Genomic DNA, 22,539 nt, shown 5'->3' with positions numbered 1-22,539 from the left:
GGAGTTCAGCGGCCATGTGTCTAACCAACAAAAGCCAATTCCACAGAATTTAAAACAGTGATGTCCCCTAGAACTATAATGCGATCCACAGGTGGGAGCCAACTCAGTAATTAAAATTTCCTAATAACTACATTGATAGAATAAAAAGCAGGTGATGTAATTTTAATAATATTTCTTAACCCAATGGCATCACAAAATGACCATTTCAACTCATAATCAGCATAAAATATTAATGAAGTAGTTTGCATTTTTTTTTCTGTACCGGACTCAGCACCCTGGCCTGTGTTTACAGTGACAGCGTATCTCGGTGTGAAATGGCCACATGTCACGTTGTCGTTCGCGCACATGCCGTGGCTTTTTTTTGACAGCTTAGACTGAGTGGCAGAATCTGCATGTTTTGTTTTTCTCCCCCACCCCAGCTGTCAATCACAGAGCGTCCCGGTGTGGGAGTGGGTCCCATTTTCACTTAAGATGTAGGGTTCACTATACAGACGCAGTTTTATGATAAAGATCGATAAGGAAATGGGTCTGAAATATACAAATTTACGAGTATGTCATATTCTGATTGGAATTCTTCCCTCTAACTTCTCAGCAGTTGCCAAAGCAGATTTGAGCTGAAGAAGGAGAGGCTATTTTAAAAATTAGTTTAGGCAAAAGATAAGAGTGAGCTAGCTTGCTCTTGGCTAATCCAAAGGGTTTCTCAAAGGAATCTCGTTTGAGGTTCTGTCTTACTGTTGGAAGATATGACACCATTGTATAAGGAGTGAAAACTCTGGAAAACTTTAAAGAGGCTGCAGATTAGCTAGTGGAGGAAGCAAAGAATAAGAAACAGCTCTGTGCATGTGTGCCTCAGGAAGTCCGAACGAATGAAAATAAGATTGTATAAGTACTGACTGCCATGCTGCACACCTGGAACTAATGTAAAATAATATCAAATGCCAGCTGTAGTTGAAAAGTAAGAATTAAAACAACCTGGTTCTGGGAAAAGAACCAGTTCTGGGACCTGGCAGTTAGGACTCATGTCACTGCACACAGTGGATGCCTCCCTCAGACATCTGGTCTACCTGAGAACTCAGACACCCACTCTGGTAAGATTGTCATGCAGCACAAAGCAGCAGGGAGGACCCTTGGATCCAGCAGCCTGACTACAGAGGCCATGAACCCAGTATCTCCACAGTATTACCAACGGATGCAGCAAACATTTTGAAAAGATGTTATTCTAGCATTAGTATGAGGATTAAATGAAAGGACCCGTGCTAAGTATCTTGCAAATTTCTTAACACATTAAGCAGGGGATGAAGTCCAGGTTAATGTATTGGGTTGCTGGAAAAGCCATGCCTCATTTTTGCAATGAAGAACATAGAAAAAATACATCATGACTTTTCTGACAACCCAATAGCATCAGGTATGCAGGCTCTGCGGGGCTACCTGTATGTAGGCCAGTCCTGGTGGCAGAGCCTGCTCATCAATTGTATGCTCTGTGTCTTAGGTCAAGCTGATTTTATTTCTCTGGTATCATTTTTAAAAATCTGTGTAACAGTACCTGTTTCATAGGTCTGTTGTCAAGGCTAAATGAGGTGATCCAGGTAAAATGATCAGCGCAGAGCCTTTCACAGTGAAATTCTATAACTATCAGTTCTCATCCCCTTCACCCCTTACCAGTCAGGAAGGTGGCGTCTGGTTTCAGAACTCAGCAAATGCTACCACATGGCAAGCCATTTGAAAGTCAGTTCATGTAACCTACAGGATCCCAATATGTGTGGCTCTTTGCAAAAGGTTTTTATGCATTATTGATATTCTTCAGGAAAAAAAATACCAGGCTGATTTAAGGAGAGAAATTGAATAAGCAGAGGGCAAAACAAGTGCCTACTGAAGCATAGGTCATTACATTTTCCACGTCACCATGTCGACTGCAGAGTGAGACAGAAATGACACATACATCACGCATGTGGGTGCATGAGCATAGAGGTAACAGAACAGATGAAACAGATTAGCAATAGTCCCAGTGTGGGTTATTTCCAGACTCCTTTTCCTTAAAATCATCAGTCAAGTTCAAAGTGTTTTCATAAACAGCAAGTGCAGTGGGATCAGTCAGCCAATGATAGAAATTTTAACTTAGACACTAAAATTGTGTATTTTAAGAAAAAGAGGTTATAATAGTTAAACCTATAGTGATTACCAAGCCTTGGGGAGAGTTTACATGCTTTACATACATCCATGGTTTTAATTTCCACAATAGCCCCACAAGTTATACGTTATCATTGGTCTTGCCTTTAGATGGAGACACTCAGGCACTGTCGAAAAGTGTGGCTTTTCTGAGGTCACACAGCAGTAGGTGGACAGGCGGAGTCTCAACCTGGGTGCTCTGTGCCACCCGTGTCTCTCATGCACTCCCACTCCTTTCTAATTTATGAGGAAAAGAAGTACCTTCAAAAGAACCTCATTTTGAATTGGGAAACAAGTATCTGGACTTGAACGTTTTCTTCTGAGGAGTTTGTGCTGCCGCCTGAGAGGGCGGGATGTGGCAGGAAGGGCCCGGGTGTCTGGAGGTGAAGCGAGTGACAGGGCTTCCTCCAAGAGAGACGAGAATTGCTGGGTCTACGTGTCCTTCACCTGTGAGCCGTGCAGGTGACAACGTCTGACAGACCCACAGGCCATTCAGAGACTGTGCCCAGAAACGAGAAGAATAAGGCAGTCGGATGGCGGGAGGGGAGAGGGACTGCTGGTCTCACTGTCTTCTGGGGATGCAAATGGTTTACACCAAGCACGGCGTCCAGCTGCTTTCTGTGGCCTTGGTGGCAGTCACAGCCAGCAGCCTCACGGATTCCAAACGAAGCATTTTATCCATAAACAGCTCAAGGGAGCACAGACCTGCAGAGGGCGGTTTGCGCTCTCGGGCCTGTCTCACGTTTGTCTTTAAAGGCTCAGTATGATTGGCTGAAGCCATACCTTTACAGAATTATCAGCCTTGGAGAAAACAAAGTACACAGTGGGCTGCCTCCTGGTCGAAGACTGCCTCCTCTGCGGAAGGCTTTCTCGGGGTTCCGCTGACCCGGGCTTCTTCCCTCGCAGCCCTAGACCCCACATGAAACCCCCACCTCGGTGGGTCTCCCAGGAAGTCCCAACCTCGGGCAGGAGGGTGACACTTGAAATGCTGCCAGGGTTTGGTCCCAGGGCGGCTGCAGAGACAAGGTCCTCTGGCCCAGGCTAAGTCATCCAGGAAGCAGCCGAGGCAGGATGCAAAATACCCGAGAGGCGGTCCGCCACAAGCTACTCTTTCCTCATTTCCTATTTTCAGCCAATGGAATCTTTTCAGGAAGCTAGGACTTACTCAAGAAGGAAATAAAGGGGAAGTAGAGCTATGAGGAGGAAGCATTTCATTTAGATGAATCTCTGTGACTAGTGTCATATAATAAACTTTACATATGTTCTTTGATAGTATCCTGTCCAAAGCAATTCAGGTTGCTCTTCATATTTAGAGTGTGTAGACGAGGAATCTAATTCTGTGAGTTGTGAGGAACCAGGGAGGCTATAAAGACAGGGGGTGGTGACGCCAGGATTCACTTAGTTCTCTTGACATCTACCTCCAGCTGCCTCCTGGGGACAGTTGAAAGGAGGATGTTTGCTTTGGTTGCTGTCGAGAAGCATAAACAGCAAACGATTGGAAATAACAGCAAATGAACTATTGTTGGAAAGTAAGGCTGTTTAGACAGTAAATCCCTAACCTCATTTCTGTCTAAACACATGCATTTAAGATAAATATTCACCCAAGGGTGACAAAACACCATGTCACTATTATGTGATGGTTTTAAAGAATATGGGATGTGGCAGCTGTTTGGCTTTTTTTGTTTTTTTTTTTTTTTTAAAGAGTTGACTGATTCTATTCATTCAAGACAGTTGTATTTTCTTGGAAGAATGAATGGTTCTTCCAAGAATCATTAACAAGCAAAGAAATAAAGAAACTGCAACATTGAGAATAAGTAGCATCTCAAGTAATACCTTTAATAGAGCATGCTACATAATGTGTGCCCATGTGTCATTTACAGCTGTTCAAAGCTGCAGATTTCTTTAACTGATAAGCCTTCCATAATGTGGCTGGAGATGACAGTGTCACTTGCCAATGCTTTATGAAATGTCACTCAAGTTTGTTTTTATTTATTTATTTTTTTAATTGCAGACATGTTGCAGCTAGTGATGGTGGGAAAGAGAAAGACTAGGAAAAGGTATAGCTGGAGGGGAAGAGAAGGCAGAAGTCATGCTTTTTATGGGTGCTTGGAAATTCTGCGATATTTAAAACACAGCTGTGTTTTCATCAGTTTTGTTACAGAAGGAACACTGTTAAATGAATCTTAAATGATCTGTCATGTCAGGACCGAGCCTTCCAAAGTAAGATTGAATGGGACCATCTTCATTTAAGGAACCTGGCTCTAAATTAAGTTTGAATGGCTTTAGACAATTTAGTTTTAAGCACTTTTCTTGCATACTGTGCAATAAACAATTCTAATGTAAATCTTACCAAAATTGGAAGAAAAAAAAAGCTATTGAAACGGTATGTCGACATTAGATTATAGTCAGCCTGGTTCCCATGTTTTGAATCTTCACTACACTACAAGCTTCCTGCTAAGCACTTTAAAAACAAAACCCAAAAAAAAGCCCAATATCTCATTAAATACAATCATATAACAAGTTTAAAGCATAATCAAAAGTGCCTCTAGTTTTGCATGATTTTATTCCCTGCAGGCACCATATTCAGTTGCAGAGCTGAGTGCGCCTAGTGCCAAAATAAATCCGTACCAAGTAAATGCCACTCATTGTGACAGGCAGCAGTGGGAGTGTTTAACAGCAAGAATCTGTCTTTCAAGACCCTGCTCTATCTCCTGCTAGCTGCGACCTCTTGGGCATGCCATTTTCCTGCGGATGTCTCCAGTTCAGAAACTATTAAATTGAATTAATGCTACTTTTAATCTCTCAGGACTGGTAGAGATTAAAGGAGATATTCAAAGTTCTCAATTTCAAAGAGTGAGATTATTATTTTAATTACTGTCACTGAAGAGCTGGGATGAAGTGAGAATGGAGACCAAAGGAGGCCAACTCCACCCCTACAGAGCTCTCAGAGGCTAAAGCCAGGGAGATATTACATTTATTTTTTCCCCTACAAGATTAGTGTTATATTATCTACATTTCAATTTTTGTCTTATTCCCATTATCCTCAAAATTATACAAATTAATAGTATTTCTCTCCCCATAATTTAACATAATGAGTGTGTTCAGTGTTGACTTCTACACAGAATGCTGTAATTAGTGTTTCTGTGCATAGAGTATTGTTTTTCTCTCTTCTCTTTCATTATTTCCTGAGGATAGACTTCTAGGAGTGGTATTTATGCTTTGCAAACTTGCTGGACAAGTTCCATGTGGTATGGACTTTCACCATGATGACTCTCGGGCTTGATGATCGTATTTCCTTTTAATCTGCGAGAATTTAGCAGCACTAAAACCCACCCTAAAGGTGCTTTAATAGTCTTTTGATTTTCAGTGGAATCTGCCTGCTTACTATTTGCATCCATTCATTGGTTCGCTAAGGAAATATGGATCAGGGACCTGTAAGGTATCAGATACACTTATTAATCAGGCCAGTAAACTTTTTCTGTCAAGGGCCAGGTAGTAAATATTTTGTGTTCTTCAAGCCATGTGGTGTCTATTTCAGCTACTGCAGTCAGTCATTATAAAGCAGAAGTCTCTATGGACATGACCAAAACAAATACATGTGACTGTGTTCCAGTAAAACCCTACAAAATCAGACATGGGGCCATATGTGGCCCATAAGATGTGATTTGCTTACATTAGATGTTTATTCTGGGGTTACAATGTGAGCAAAACAAGAAAAATTCTAACTTTCATGGAAATAATATTTTAATGGGTAGAGATAGACAACATAAATAAACAAATAAGTAAAAACCAATAAATGAAATATGTAACACCCAATTGTAATAATTGTTCAGAGATATTTTCATTAAGAAAATTCTATTTGATCTATCCATGTTTTCCCAAATGGCAGTGTTTCATCTTTTCGGATGGCAGAATACTATTCTATTGTGTATACATGTATACCACATCTTCTTTATCCAATCATCTATTGAAGGGCACTTTGGTTGTTTCCATATCTTGGCCACTGTGAATAAAGCTGCAATGAACATTGGAGCACATATATCTTTACAGATAAATGTTTTCAGATTTTTTGGGTAGATACCCAGGAGAACGATTGCTGGGTCATATGGTAATTCTATTCTTAATTTTTTGAGGAACGTCCATACTGTTTCCATAGTAGCTGCACCCATTTACATTCTCACAATCAGTGTATGAGGGTTCCTTTATGTTCACAGCCTCTCCAACAGTTGTTATTACTTGTCTTGTTGATGATAATGGAGCTTGAGATCATTATGCTAAGCAAAATAAATCAGATAGAAAAAGTTGGGAACCATCTGACTTCACTCATATGTGGGATATACAACTGAAAGCAACAAAGGAACCAGACAAACAAATAAAGAAACAAAAACTCATAGACACAGACTACAGTTTAATGGTCACCAGAGGGTAAGCGGGGAGGGGGGATGGTAGATGAGGGTAAAATGGATCAAATATATGGTGACGGAAGGAGAACTCTGCATGGTGATGTATCATCCAATTGTACACTCCAAACCTATGTAATTTTAGTTTGACTAAGGGCTGCGGTGACCAGCTGCCTGCTTCGGCCCCTGAAGTCCCACATCCTGGAAAACCTGTGTTTAGCAAAACCAAGATTATTTGAACCCCTCATGAAGGTAAGAAAGTAAGACATGTGAGACTATCAGGACCAAGATTCAGATGAAAGACAACCAGGGCTTCGTCCCTGAGGCGAGAGCACATGGCGCGGCCACCAGGATGGCCTGAGCAGAGTGGACAGTGGTGTGGGTTGGAGGAGGGGAGGCCAGAGGAGACGGTGGTGGAAGGTGCTAACGGGCCCTGGAGCCCATGATGTGAACTTGAGCTTCTGCCCTGAGCGCTGCTGGGCGATCTGGGAAGGCACTGGGAGGTGGCGTCATCTTGTTTAGAATTGAAGAGCATGACGCTGACTGCTCTTTTGAGGAAAGGCTATAAAGTGGGGAGAGCACAGTAGGAACACCCGCCAGGCAGCCATTGCAACAATCAAGATGAAAGGCACTGATATCTGCAGGGCCACTAGGATTTTGTGACTGCGTGGCAGTGAGATGTGAGAGAAACAGAAGAGGCTTAGATGACACTGCAGTTTTTCCCCCTCCCCCCACCCCCAAGCCACTGGAGCAATGGAGTTGGCTTTTACCAAAATGGAGAAGACTGAAAATTTCAGATTTGCAAAGGGAAAGGAAAAGAGTTTGATTTGGGGGCTAGTAAGTCTGGAACGTTCTTTAGACGTCCATGTGGTTATGTCACGTAGGCAACTGGATAGAGGTCTGGAACTGAACTACAAATCTGGGGGCTGTCAGCATCAAATTGGAATTTAAGTCCATGCAACGGAACTGAAGGAGATCAACAAGGAAGTGAGGTCCAAAGCCTGAATCTCAGGCTCTGCGTGAGGGATTAATGGTGGAATGGAGCTGATGAGGGGCTGAGAAGAAATGGCCAGTAGGATCAGAGGAAGTCACGAGAGTAGGGGAAAAACAGAGAATTAAGTCACACGTGCACATTGTACCAGTGTCACATGTTTACTTTGATATTGTGCTGTACTTTTTAAGCCGAAATCATTGGTGGAAAATAGGAGGAGAGTACATGGTGTTACTCTCTACTGTGTTGGCAACTTCTTGTGAATTTGTTAGTATTTCAAGATTTTAAAAACAAAAAGCTTTCAAAGTATAGTGGAAAAAGTATTTTAAGGAAGAGGAAACGTATACCTGTCAAATGTTGTTGAGAGCTTACGAAAGCTGAGAACTTGAGAGGAGCTGCTGCAGTGAACCAGCAAGGACCCAATCATGACTCAAGTGCATTCAAGAGGGGATGGGAATAAACCAAAGGTTGCAATTGTAGCTGTTTTTCTGAGGTGTGTTGCTAGAAAGGGATTTAAAAAAAATAAGACTAGAGTTAGATGTGGAGTCTGGAGTTAGATGTGTTTTATTCTGTATATTGAATTATGCCCTTAAGAGTCATCCCTAGCAACGATTATAAACAAGCAAGGTGTATAATGTTCGAGTTCCTTTTACAGTTTTTTCAGTGGGGGAAATTATAATGAGTTTGAATGCTAAGAACAATTCTCCAATAAAAAGGGAAAGTGATCATTTTGAGGGAGGAGAGAGTGGTCAACCTTTGGCTTAGAAACTTGATCATGGTTGAAAGCAAGAACCCATACTTAGGCGTTCGCCCCAGAGAGGAAAGTGTACAGTTCACACAGGAAGGGCATTTTATGAGCAGAAGTGCAGACGGATGAGCAGATATGGTGGTTCTCAGTGATAAACTTTTTTCTTTCGGGGGTTTGTTTCCTCCTGAAATAGAATCACCCAAGGAGGGAGGATGTGGTAGAAGAGGCTGGCAGGTTGAGGACGGAGGTACGGAATGGTCATGTCCCCAAAAGAGACTGACAGCTGAGGGGAATGACGTCGGCATGTCATCATGGAAGGCCAGCTTGGATTTGGCCATTGACTTCCAGTTAGACTCACACGCATGTTTTGTTCTCGGTTTTTCTGCAGCCATATTTACCTGCATGGAAGGACTTGTGGGTTTGGTTCAGACTTGAATCTAAGGTATTGACGGTGAAGTTATGGCAAATGCAAGAGATGATTTAAATGATGGCTGTAGAATGTAAGGGTGGCAGGTGACAGATGAGGACATTAGGGCCTGAAGGGAAAGGAAGTGAAAGAGAGAACTGAGGTCTTACCACATCCCAGGATTATTGGAGCGGAGGTATTTGGGACAGTGACCTGGAACTCTGCAAGGTGCTGGTCTCAGGATGCGTCGCCTCACCGCAGCTGTGGGAGACGACCCCTAACTGGCAGTGAGAAGATCAAGGGTGACAACAGGGATCGGGGGCTGGGTTGGGGTCGGGCTGTTAGACCGAATTCAAAGGATTATCTCAGTGGGCATTGAAACCAGCAGGAACGGAGACAGATGTAGGGCTGGAGAGTTGGACAGTGTGCCATGAACCAGAAGTAAGTCTCCAGGAGACCTTGGGGCGCACCTGGGCCCTTGTGGGTGACTATGAGAAAGAAGGGGTTAGATTCTGAGGACAAGAGATTCAAAGCCAGGGCACACCAGGGAGGAGGGACAAACGTAGCCCGGAAGTGGCGATGAGAAGTGTGTGTGTGGACACGTGGTCCATTCGCGGCCAAGGTGCTGGGCCTGTGGAAGCAAAACCGTGACCATTTCAGGGGACTTCATGATGCAACGTCCTCAGAAGGCGTCGGATTTCCATAGAGAAAGACGGGGATACCTTGGAAGTGGTTGAGATGTAGGACCTTATACTGATAGTTGACGGTTGACATGGAGTTTCAGAGGAACCAGTGGCAGAATTTCCAGAGCTTGGGAGGGGTGGAGGTCAGACATGTGAGATGTGGACATCTGTCAGGCCATGGGGGTGCCCTAGAAGACCAGAGCTTCTTACAGTGATGTTAGCACACAAGGAAAAGGAACTTACATAAAAGGATACTCTTGTGGTGGTCTCGGCACAACATAAACGAAAGCAGGAATAATGGAGATGGGGGTGGAGCGTGCCTGGGCCCTCTCATTCCAGCCCCTGGAGGCGTGGGGGGCCTGGCACCTGCCCCCAGCTCTTTGGGACAGCAGCCCCTTCGCTCCTGGTGAAAGCAGAGTGTACATTTGGGAACGGGAGTCTTACCCAAAGCAGTAAAACTTCTAAAATGTACGATAAAATGCTCAAAAGTAATTTAATTCAATAAACTGCCATTGCATGATCACCGTATGCCAGGCTGGAGGAAATAATAACTATAATCTTTTGATCAAATGGCATTGGCTGGCCTTGTTCTCTACAGTTATTAATTCATTTAATCTTTACAATAACACTATGCATAGGTACCATTATTACCTCCACTTATAAGGAACCAAACTCAGGCACAGAGATGAGGGGAGCTTGTTACACAGAAGTGGGAGAACTCAGATGCAAACTCAGACAGCCTGGCTTCCGAGCTGGTACATGTTCTGCACAGCCCCAGGGAGCGGCAGGAAGAGAACACCTCCCAGTACTAGAAACGGAACAGTGTGTGTGTGTGTGTGTGTGTGTGTGTGTGTGTGTGTCTCATCCTTTCCTGGATATTTTTATATACAACTTTTAAAATCGAGAAGAGACTTTCCACTCAATGGTATATCCTATGTTTTATAAATTTCACTTTCTCACTCAGGACATGACTGAAGCAATGTCACAGATGCTTGGTACACACTGGATGGTTGTGGGATTTGGGTACATCATACTTTATTTAATGACTTATCTCTTATTAAACATTTAGTGGGTTTCAGTCTTCTTTATGATAAATATGGCAAAGCGTGTCTCCAAATAATGTTTTATTCTGTATTTTCTATTATGCCCTTAAGATATAGTTCTACCAACATTTATACCCAGGCAAGGCACATAATAATTTTAGAGTTTAGAGTAAAACTTTTAAAAAGTTTTGAAATTCCTTAGGGGAGATTGGTGCACCGTGATTCCTGCTTACATTTGGAATTATTTTCCCCACTTACAGAAATCAGTAGATTCGAGCGCATCTTTTATTAAAAACTTATCTTCTTCTTGGATTAGCTTGATGGCATTCAAACTTTTTTTAGCTATAGACTATTTTTTTCAAATGCAAGATTTTGTGAAAACTCAATATAGGAAACTGATTTAAAGAAATAATTGCTCTGATAGATATTTGCTGTGGGAGCCAAACTCACCCGGTTGACTGTATTTTGCTACTTGGAACCTCTAACTCCTTCAAACAAATGTCCTAGAAGCACAATTTAAAACATACTGAGTGAAGTGACTCAATAGTGATATGCATCATTTCATTAAAAAATATTTGCTGTGTGCTAATTTTTATAGTCAAGTACCTAGCAGTTTTGAATCAGACTTATTTTTCTTTCTGCATAATGTATAAGAAAAAGGGGAGGGAGAGGATGGAACTGGAAATAGAATTTACTAACTTAAACCCCAACCCAGTTTTTGAGCTTCCAAAGAAAAAAAATTCCTCTGGATATAGTAAAATTTTGATACATTTTAATTACTTATTAACATCAGTGGATTAAAAGGAGCTTACATTATATTAATATAACTTATTATTTTTTCTTTTTTTTTAATTAAAGTTTATTGGGATGACATTGGTTAGTAAAGTTACATAGGTTTCAGGTGTACAATTCTGTAATCTGTCATCTATATATCACGGTGTGTGCTCACCACCCAGAGTCAGTTGTCCTTCCATCACCATATATTTGATATATTATTGAAATATTGGCCAGAATTAGTTTAATGATTGCTTATTCGTTTTAATAGATTTTACTTTGTACATGTGATTTCTGAGTTTATGTCAGATGATTAACTATCGAACTTGACGTATTTCTTCCATTTGCCAGGAAGCGTGCTCATAATGTTTTGTTTCGATCAGTTTCCTCTGTCTGCCTTGACTTTATCTCTTCTTGAAAATTTCCTGCTGCTCTGCTGAGTTTAAAAAGAAAAGCCCTAGAATCCTGGCTTAGCTACTTGTTGAAAACAAACAAAGCAAAACAAACATGCCGACTCCGCCCCTTGTGGCTTGCTACAATGACAAAACTTTCTTCTTGGCAATTAACTTTTGTCTGAAATATTGCTCTACTCAGTCTAGCTGCAGTTTTTAGAAAATTTTCTGATTTTAAACCTCGCAGTTCAAAACACCACCTATTTTTCTAACTAAATTAACTTAATTTGGGACTTCTACTCTAGAAATGGTATACTTTGATGCCATGTATAACCTCAGAAATGTATTTTGTTATAGCCCCACCTCTCATTCTAAAGGTAACCGAATAGAGGTTTGTGGTCACCAATATAACTACAGGAAATGCTTGAGTCATTCACTCAATAAGGAAAAGAAAAAGTGGGGGGAAAGGAAAGTTGGCTGGGTTCCAGGCTGCCTCCCTCCTTGGAAGGGGAGACACCCGTGCAAAGAGGAGCTCTTAAAACTTGTGGTCCAATGCTTTGCATGTAGAAAAGTGCTAAGAAGCAAAGAGATGGTAAGAAGCAAAGAGATGGGGTGATGGAAAGTGGACGCTTGTTGATCTGCGGTGATCAGAGCAGGCGGACCCGGGAAGGAGACTTATGATGAAACCCAAGGCGGTGGAGGAGGCATACTTCAGACAGGGTGATAAGTGCAAATGCCCTGGGGCAGGAACAGAACATGGCTCTGGTCCCAGAAGGCAGTGTGACCAGAGCAGGTGGAGAGAGAGGGGACACAGTGGGCATGTGGGGGGCATGGCATGAGGCCCTGGGAGGCAGCGGGCCAAACCACATGGCATACCTCTCAGGTCCTGGCAAGGTTTGGTGTCAGTCTGAGTGGTGATTCAGGAAGTCTGACAGATAGGGACAGAAAATGTTTAGATTCCAGTTAAATTTAAAAGCATCAATATGGCTGAAATTAGTGCACCGCATTATGGAGAAAGGATGAAAGCAAGAGGATCAGTTAGTTTTAAGTGTTCTTGTGTGTTGTGTGCTCACGTGTGTGTGTGTGTGTGTGTGTGTGTGTGTGTGTGTAAGTGTGTAAACCGTATTAAGATGATTACCAAAGGTCTGTGGCCCCAGTTTTCTTAAATCTGGCTAATGACATCTGGTGTTGAAACACCGATCTGTGGTTTTCCAGTAGAGCATTTCATTTCAGTATTTTATTTATGAATGATTAGCATAGTGTTTAAGAATAACATATTACTGCGTTTTTGCATTGTTATTAGGGTTTATATGAGTAAAGCCTGCCTTGTCAAAACACATCTCAGAGATTATAAACTTATGAATTTGAAAATGTAATTTATCATATAAAAGAGTATTACATATGTAATACATATGTATTACATATATCTTCCATCAAAATATGAATCCTATGGTTAGAGAAATGTTATATGAAAATGACAAGAAAAGTTTATTATATCTATACTGATTTTTAGGTTCTTCTAAAGAGACACAGTATTTTAGGTTAGGAAATGTAATAGCTGTTTCCTAATTCACTTAGTTTATCTGGACTTATTCTTTATGGATAAACTGTGTAATGTGTATCAAAAATGAGACCTTTTTTACATACTATGGTAGTAACTCTAATACTTTTAATTAATTTATTTTACATAAACAGATTATTTAAGGGAAAACATGTATGCCCTCCCTATGTTTTAATACATTTAAATTAGCCAAATATCTACTAATAAATTATTAACCTTGACTCAGGGAAAGCATATTACATTGCATTTGAATATGGTTTTAATCCATCCTGTTGAAAAGGCTCTGTGTAAAATCGCTGAAAAGAGCTGGGAAAACACTATTCAAATTCATCTAAGTAACTGCATGTCCACCAGGGATGATTTTTACCCCAAAGAAGGTTTGGCAGTGTCTGGAGACATTGTTAGTTATCACAAGCGGGGGCATGTTTTGGCAATTAGTGGGCAGCAGCTAGGATGCTGTTAAACTTCCCACAATGCAAAGGGCAGCCTTCCAGAGCAAACACTCCTGTGTTCCCAGATGTCACCGGTGTCCCAGTAAGAAGCCATGGTCTCAGTGTCACCTGTGAATGATCCTTTTAAAAAAGAAATTGCTCCTTGCAGCTCTTTCTTCTGGGAGACTCTACAACAATGAGTTATAGGCGTCTCCTAGAAAAAGAGAGATCTTTATTCGTTTACACGCCTGACAAATGACTGAAAATGAGGTATGAGTGAATATTTCATGATGATGTGTATCTCAGGTTTCCATGTTTTTCTCTTGGAAATTGGTGATGTAATTAAAAATCAGAACAGGGATATATAGATGCTACGTTCCTATGTGTTTCTTGGAGCTTTTAGATTGAGAGATTTTTGGCTTTGAAACTCTGAGCTGTCACCAATACCAATACTGTTATGCTAGACTGACTGCTACAAGTGACAACAGAAAACCGACAGATACGTTTGGAGGATGTACAATGGTGTCTGCATCATATTGCTGTAAAGACAGACTGATTGTCCAGGATGCATGGTGTCACCACAGCAAGGCCAGAGCAAAATGGCAGTGCCACCTCAGGCTCACCACGTCGCCAGCAGTCGCTTTAGTGCAGTTCGGTTTTCTTCAGTTTATTTTTATTGGGCACTTTTTATAATATATGGTGGGAAACAAAAGTAGCAACTTCTATTAAAGGATGTTCTGTACACAGTAAACTATGTTTAGAGAGTAGACAAGTATTTGTAAAATGATACGTTTTAAGATATGTCTATGAATATAATCTTTTCTCCCTCCCTCCCTCCCTTCCTTCCAAAATCTATTTCTTTTTAAACTACTATTTATCACAATGCTTATTTACATCTCATATGTATTTCATTTTAATTGACTTCTTAGCCACCACTTCTCCAAGATATTCCATTTTAAGTTTTCATGCAGCTGTTTCTGACTTGGAATCTTTTTATGAATCAGTGTGTTTCTATTATGATATTAGCCAAGAGCTTATATGAAATTCAAAACCAAATACACATTCCAAACTCCATAGGAAACAAAAGCTAGAGTGACTATTTCTCTTAACAGCATGGTTTTTCCAAAGCCAATGAATTAAGAAAAGATGGCCACATACATTTAAGTCTTAAAGTGTTACTGACTTTGTCTCATCTTCCAAGATTCTGAGAAAATCTTGGAAAATATGGTGCGCTGTCTGTGAGCGTCAGGCGTGCAGCGTCCCTGCAGTCCAGATTAGAAACGCCGTCCTTGCGTTCCTGCCCGGGACGGCAGTTCAGCTTCTAATGTGATGTTATCGTTAGACTTTCCATAGAACTGAATTAAATCCAAAGAAACCCTGTGTCAGATGGAGCCTCAGTTTTGGGCTGGGAAATATGTGTGACTGGTCGAGAGCGACCCTCTGGACCTGTCCTTGTGTATGAGTCCGTCTGAAAAAGGGCTGCTTCTTCTGCTCCTGTCCCTTGCAGCCGAGGGCGCCTGCGGAGGGACCTTGCGCGGGACGAGCAGCGCCATCGCCAGCCCGCACTTCCCTTCCGAGTACGAGAACAACGCGGACTGCACGTGGACCATCCTCGCCGAGCCCGGGGACACCATCGCTCTGGTCTTCACCGACTTCCAGCTGGAGGAAGGCTACGACTTCCTGGAGATCAGCGGCACGGAGGCGCCGTCCATATGGTAAGTGCTGGGGCCGCAGTGTGTCTCCCCGCCCCCCGCCCTCGGCTGCGTCAAGGCGCGTCCGTGGGAGCGTCACTGGGAAGCGTGGGAGTTCTGTCTTGGCTTTGCTCTTTCGGTCACCAACACGCCGTCTGCACTGTGACTGGTGTGAACGTTCCTACGAGGTCTCTGTGCCCCTGTTTGGGGCTGAGGAGCTCTGTGTTGGGGTGCTTCACTGGAGCTTAGTGTGCCCACGTGCTGGACCCCCACAAAGCCACAGGGAAGAGGGCAGCTCCGCAAGCTCAGTCTGGGATTTCCTCCAGGCCTGATGCCAGGTCATCTGATGTCTTTAGACTGTGGACATCTTAGAATGTCATGCCACCAACCCTTGCTCTACCCTGCGTCACGTCCGTGGTTGTCTATTTCCTTTCCTCCGTGAAGATGCTGCACAAAATGAAACACCCACTGAGGGGGTCACGGGCAAACCAGAAACACTCATCCACGTACGTGTAGAGTCTGTCCCCGGCGATCGGCGCTCTGGTGTGCGCGCCAGTGGAGCCAGGACAAAAACAAACAAACAAACAAAACCAAAAATGGCTCTAATCAATTCTAGTCGACTTAAGTTCACGGTTTTGGTTGCAAAAAGAGCTTTAGCTGCATCTCTAAGTGCAACTGAAATGGGAGAATTTAAAGAATAGATATTGAAAGGCTTAAAGTGTGACTTGAGTTAAATCATTTGTTGTAGGTTGAACTGTTTGTATAAGGATTTAAGTTCTTAGAGTTTTAAAAACTGCATGAGTTATCTATTTCCGATCTTGAACAATAAGCTAACTTTAATATATGCATATTCAAATTGAGGCAGAGCCCTGGCCATTTATGCATTGATAGAAGAGACTGTGAAATAAGTGCTTGTGAATATTTTTATAGGCTTGAGTTTGCATCAGTACAAAGACTAAAAGGGAAAGATATCAGGTCTAACACATGTTATAGATTAAACCACCTGTTTTAAACCAGTTATTGAAATTGGATTTTATTTTATTTTCCAAGACTCAAAGCAAGTGGTTTGTATTCATGGATAAATGATTTCCTCACATTAGCTGTGCCGTGCTTATGTTCCACGTTACTTATATTAGAGAAAAGTGACCGCTGCCTCTGTCATCTTTGTTTTACATTTACTTTTAAATTGAGCCAGTTTACCTATGCACTTATTTGGTTATACAATTTTAACTTTAAACACTGAAGAATTTGTTGGTATTATCGCCCACCTTACTCTGTGGTAAGTTAGTGTAAGTGGATTCTGAACGGAAACCTGAGTGTCCGAAACTCAACTCCAAGTTCAAACAAACCTTGTGACCTGGGACAAGTCATTTAACTGGTTACATAAACAGGGGCTGTAGTAAGTGACTTTTAAGTTAATTCGCTAAACATGTCCTGGGTGCCTATTCTCTGTCAGTCACTGTTGGAGATGCAGTGAGTGAAGCAACGCTCTCCCAGCTGTAAAATCACACCGTTTGGGTTTTCAGAAAATCACTGCAATACAAAGTCGATGGTGGCCTGATTCTCAGAAATTATATGACTGACGGTAAAAAGGCCTTGTTTATGAGCAATTCTAGGGATAATTGGTATCGATTGATCACCTCGCTGGTGAGCTGTCAGGCTGGGAGAGAGAGAAAAAAGTGTCTTGATGATAATTTGATGATTTCAGAATCCACAATGAGAACAGTTTTGTGCACACACTTAATTTCTGTGAGAAAGGAAACTGTAAGGTGCAGAATTCCACACTGCAGTCTTCAGCGAGAATAAGGGACGTGAAACAGGCCGATCAAGTTGCAGCCCAGCCAGGCAGAAGGGCTTCTGGCTGCTTCACACACATCAGGTTCCCTCCTGAGCAGGCAAGAGAGCCCCACGCGACTGTCCTTAGGACACAGACTTGTGGGAGACCAGCTCCCGCAGGTCCAGGGGTTCCCTCAGGTGGAGGCGGAGTCAGCGAAAAAAACGCACGGAGACATAGGAGCGCTTTCTCAAGAAGTGTCTCCCTTTATTTTACAGCATGCCCCTTTTTATACCGGGCAGTTTAACCATTGTTCCGTTAGTATCAGGGTTTTACTTCCTCATAATTCTTATGCTCCAGGGTACAGCTAGACCTTTTCTATGCTAAAGACTAACTTATCCCAACTACCTCCACCTACAATGACTGCGACCAAGGCCTGAGCCTTTACATAATCACCTAAAGGATGGTTACCATGACCACCCAACATTTATTCTAAAAACTATTGTCTAAGCAGGATCTTAAGATTTACAGGGCGTGTACTTTGACCTTTACTGAAAGACTAGTAGTGTGACTAAAATTACCTTTAGTGTATAAAATATAATTATTGTAATATATCTATTAGAAGGGGTGTAAGGTCTTCATCCTACTGGGGGGCATGAAAAGGGGAATTTAAATTCTTGAAGATATAAAGCAGTATCTGTTTCTCAGTCAGATCTTCAGAATTTGTCACAATTGCGGGGTTTGGCCATGTCAGATACTGAGGCGCAGCCGCTCCGGCACTGAGGCTGAGGTGAGGAGGGCGTGTGCCAGCCTCGCCCATTCCCTCTCTTCCCACCCGGTGGTTCCTCTGGCATCTTCTCTCTGCTTCATCTCTGTCCGTACTTTCTCCTGACGCATGTCCCAGGGTGCTCTGATATCAGACTCGGAGCGTGTGCGTGGAAGGGGTCCTGGGCAAGCTAACCTCGTGTTCTGTCTGAAAGGCCTGTGGGGCCGCTGACCCCTGTGGGGCCTGAGAGAAACAAGTCCTAATCTTCATCACGCAGGCAGCACTGGCCTGGCAGCTGGAGACACTGCCTGTCTTCTTGGTGTGTGGTCAGGCTCGGACACATTCTCAGCCCCCTGAGATCTGGCTAGGTCTTTGCCAGGGCACCAAGGCTGACGATCGGGGAGCAAGCTGGAGAAAACGGCAGTCCTTGGGAAAATCCTTGGTGGGGGCTTTGACCCGTGTGCCCTCGGGTGTCACGACCTGGGCTGCCCTGGTCAGCGTGCTTCTGCTGACGGCCGTTAGTAGCTAGAAAGCAGTGTTCGCCATCGTATGCTTCCGGTGATGTCCAGGGTCCCGTTGGCTCGGCCGCAGCCCCGTGGGTAGTTATTAGTGCCAGCTGCCCTGTATTGACGAAGGAGCTGAGAGGCACACAGGACAAGAGATGGCAGAGTTAGACCGAACCGCGAGGCCTCTGACTCCAAGGTACATGTTCTTTTCATGTTCCTACCGTCCCCCTAACAGGACAGCCCATGCCTGAGCCTAACACCGTGTCAGGACGCCCCCTTTAGCAGCTTTGGGACTCAGGTTGCATCGTAAGCCTTGAGCAGGGACCTACCACAGGGTGGGTGGACGGCTGGAGAAGGATGTCGCCCACAGGCTGCATCAATAGATGGTTAGGGAAGACAGAGATTTGGGGCTGACCTTCAGAATTTACCCTAACTGCAGAAAGGCAGTGTCTTCCCATGGCCGTATCATCACGTTGCAAATGGAACTCTCATCATCCAATTCCTCTTCAGTGAAGGCTGAAAAGGAAAAGGTTTTCCTAAATAACTGTTGAAACGTACACAGGCACGTTTAAAATATAAAGCAGAATGCCTTGAAGTGCCCTTTTAAATTTTCCACAAATGCATAGCGCGGCCTCTTTTATGAAGACTGTTATTTTACCATCGTTTTTACAGTGACAGTCTCTGAAATGTTTACTGTTCCAAATTGGCATATTCAAAAGGTTTACCCATCCCTGAACTGCAAGAAAAGTACGAAATAGCCACGTAGGAGGCTGTGCCCTCCCCCGAAGCATGAGGTGACACAGCCGCTACAGTAGGACACGTTAATGGCCCTGAGCAGAGTGAGGACACTAACACATATAATTTTCCAATAATCTGTTTTTAAAAGATAGACGATAACCAGCAAGGGTACTCTAAGAAGGAGCTACTGGGAAAATCATTAGGAACAATAATGGGATTAGCCTTATTTTCATTTCATTTGGAGTGAAAGTACCAACTCGACTATGTTTTATGGAAGGGTTGCCATGGCTACAGCCAAGGCAGTCTAAATGTGGGGAATGATGTAATGTGCCAAAATCATCCCTATATTAAATGTGGAAGGGTTTGTAATTGAAGCCTAATTGACTGTGTATGCATCAAATAAGACTGATTTTTTTTTAACTAGTCAGATTCTGATAGTATGCAGACTGGCTTTCTATCAATCCCTCCTTGCCCAGAAAGCTGCTGTTTCTAGTTGTCTGTGCAACATGGTTTAGAGGCTCTGATTTTTCTTGTAGTTAGCAACACGGTTAGCCATGGAGCTACCCAGGCATCTTTCCTGATGAAGATTTGATGGTGTCCCCTATGACTCATAGCCCTGGAAATACCAAGGAGAAAGAGAACTGCTTTTACTTCAGAGTTCAGTTACAATGGCTTCTAAATGAAGACATGCTGGTTACGGGGTTAGGCCAATGTGCTTGTGACAGGAGGCGACAAAGGCAGCAGTCACATTCTTTCAAATATGCACTTCCATAGACGAGAGTAATTTACCCAGCCCCTTCTGTGACAGGGCGTGTGCGTAAGGTACAAAAGGAAGGGAGCCCATAGACAACAAATGCCTTAGTGTCCCAAAACTCACTTCAGAGCATCAATCCCTTAGAAACCTCCTGGCCGGGGCCGTGAGAAACACCCACGCCTTAGCACGCCCTGTGGGCCTCTCGCGGCGGGCTGTGTTCCCCGGGCTGCCTCGCCGCCTCTGAACCCGCCCTTCACCTTGGCCACACTCACTGATCCCGGTCTTTGCCGCAGCACATACTTGATACCTGCACATCTGTTCAGGTCCACGCCTCCACGTGCAAATGCCACCCTGCCCAAATTAATGTTGCTTAAGTTAAACAGATGCTAGCGTGGCATACAGATGGCAGAACTGTAAAAGAAGCAGTGCCTGTGGAGCGAAGAGTTTGTGGAATCTCCCTCCCTGGAAAGAGTCGGTGATGATGAATGTGAGGAGGCATGGATTACACCGGCCTGATCAATTCAAGTGAAAGTCTGTGCCTTTGTGGTTTCTATGAGGCTGGCATTTGGTCATTCTCTAACCAGCCTCACTACCCCTTTGCCTGTGTGGACCGTGTAAGGTTGCATTTGATGACAGTGTAAGTGGTGTAACTGCACTGTTTTGTTCCCATTAACCAGGCACAATTTCACTACTAAATCCATCGAATCAGTGACGTGCTGAAGCCAAAAAAGAGCTTCAGAGAAGTCAGTCAGAGAAGCTGAGTGAGCTTTACAGAGCCCTCAAGGGTCAATTAACACCGGTGGTGTTTATGCAACTCGTCACTTAATTGGTAATTGACTCGGTGTATATTTAACTTCTAATGAGGAGGGATGATAGAGGCCCGGGCTCAGTGACGGACCCTGAGATCAACCCTCACCTCCCCAGGCAACAGACGGGAAGTCCCCTCCCCCTCACTTTACATGGTAACTGCTCATTCGGAAACCATTTTACAGAGACTTGTAAAACCAGCTCAGAAAGTCGCTGTGTACTGAGCCCAGCTCCCTCTAACGCTGACTATCCGAGAAACGAGCAGCTCTGATAAAAGGCGACTGCCTGATGGCAGGCCTGATGTGCATTTCCCGGCTGTCCTGCTGATGTCCTTTATCTGCTGCAGGCGTCAGTCAGTCCGGGGATGACAGGGCACCGAGTTAGGCCTCTGTCACCTCCTCCCGCCTGTGGTTGCTGTCAATCTTTCCTTCTTCCCACCACCTGGGCCTCTCTCTTGCTCACAAGTCAGTCTCCTCACAGTGTTTTGGAAAGACAGTGACAGCGTCCAGGTGCATGGGGGAAGCCGTGAGCACTGCCCCCGACCACCTGCCCAAGTGACCGGGGTTCTTTCGGATCTTCCTTGTGAATTTAAATTCAGTCGTCATACTGCACCAGCCTTTGCAATGTCTCTGCACGTGAGCTAGAGGTCTAAAGACATCATTAATATATTATTATATATTAGCCCTTTTCCTAAACCCCTCTTTGAACAAACTACCTATTTCTAAACATTACTTGGAATAACGTATTTTTAAAAACCTGCCTGAATGATACCAGTCCCTGAGTATCTGTGTACCAGGCTCATGTCAACAATGGCGGCTTCTCCATTACCCCACTTTAGGTAATAGATGAGAAAAGCGTGCCTCCGAGAAGCGCTGTATCCCCACACAGCTACCATGTGGCAGCGCGGGCAGGTACACAGACGGCCCCAGGCTGTGTTTCCTCCTTTGCTTAAGCACTTCAGGATGGTATTTGTGTGAGAGCTTTGCACCAGGGGGAGGACAGCAGCGCACCGTCCATAATGCTGTCCTGGAATCACCCCGAGGCGTCTGGGCCAGTGGCCCGAGGGAAGCATGGGCTGACCCAGGTCTAGATGGAGCCCTATGACCCTGGGATGTTGTCCCCATGGACTTCCTGTTTCAAGTCTTTTCTCAGTTATCAACTACATATAAGGGGACAACCCTGGCATACTTGTGTTTGGTGTATACACACGATGATGGGTACCAGCAGGATTCCGAAATGAGGCTTAGGCGACAGGTCTGAAGGTTCCATGGAGAGGTTTCCTAACAGTGTAAATAGTGAGGCTTCACACACAACGCTGAGCCTGTGAAACCGTCAGCCGGTGGGGAAAACAGGGGCCAGTCCAAGTCATGCCAAACCCTGGGCACCCCCACCCTGAAACTCAGTAGGGAGATAAAGCGACATTTCTCCAATAACAGCTGCTTCTACGGAATCGAGACTTCCTCACTGATCTGTGCCCCTTCCTCGTGCATGAAGCAAATCACGTTAATTTTACCTAAGCCCATGAGGTGACGCCCTCCTCAGGGCCGGTGCAGCCAGCTTCCCATCTGCCTCCCTCAGGTGTGCCTCTCTGAGGCTTGTCATTTCACTCCCCTTCCACCTGAGACGCCCGTAGTAGGTGCTGAAGGAGGGTCCTCCGGCGGAGATCAGCTGGACCAGGAAAGCGGAGGCTCGCGGGGCCCGCGGGAGCCTTGGCCGCGTTTTCAGATTCACAGGCTGTCCATCCCTCACTCCTTCCCAGGCAGCTCCGTGCAGGGGGAGGGCTTCTTGGCGTTCAGCCTCCTTCCTAATAGCAGTGGGGGGTCCGCCATGGCACCATCTTACCGCTAGGAATTAAGCCTCACTTTCTTCATTGTGGCTGAAATCAATACCCAGAATTTCAAATGTGCA

At 44.0% G+C, this 22,539-nt stretch overlaps 1 protein-coding gene across 1 annotated transcript in view; it reads left to right on the top strand.

Annotated features, from left to right (window-relative positions):
- The window catches only part of CSMD1 (CUB and Sushi multiple domains 1), a 1,699,370-nt gene that overhangs the window by 840,153 nt on the left and 836,678 nt on the right, over nt 1–22,539 (top strand). Inside the window, exon 5 of the mRNA XM_019652695.1 lies at nt 15,103–15,310. Within this exon, the coding sequence (XP_019508240.1) occupies nt 15,103–15,310 (208 nt within the window). The remainder of the gene's footprint in view (nt 1–15,102; nt 15,311–22,539) is intronic.

The sequence above is a fragment of the Hipposideros armiger genome, unplaced genomic scaffold (genome assembly GCF_001890085.2).
Source record: "Hipposideros armiger isolate ML-2016 unplaced genomic scaffold, ASM189008v1 scaffold_185, whole genome shotgun sequence".
NCBI lineage: Eukaryota > Metazoa > Chordata > Mammalia > Chiroptera > Hipposideridae > Hipposideros > Hipposideros armiger.
Note: the sequence above shows the minus strand (reverse complement) of the source record. Positions and strands in the feature narration are given on the sequence as shown.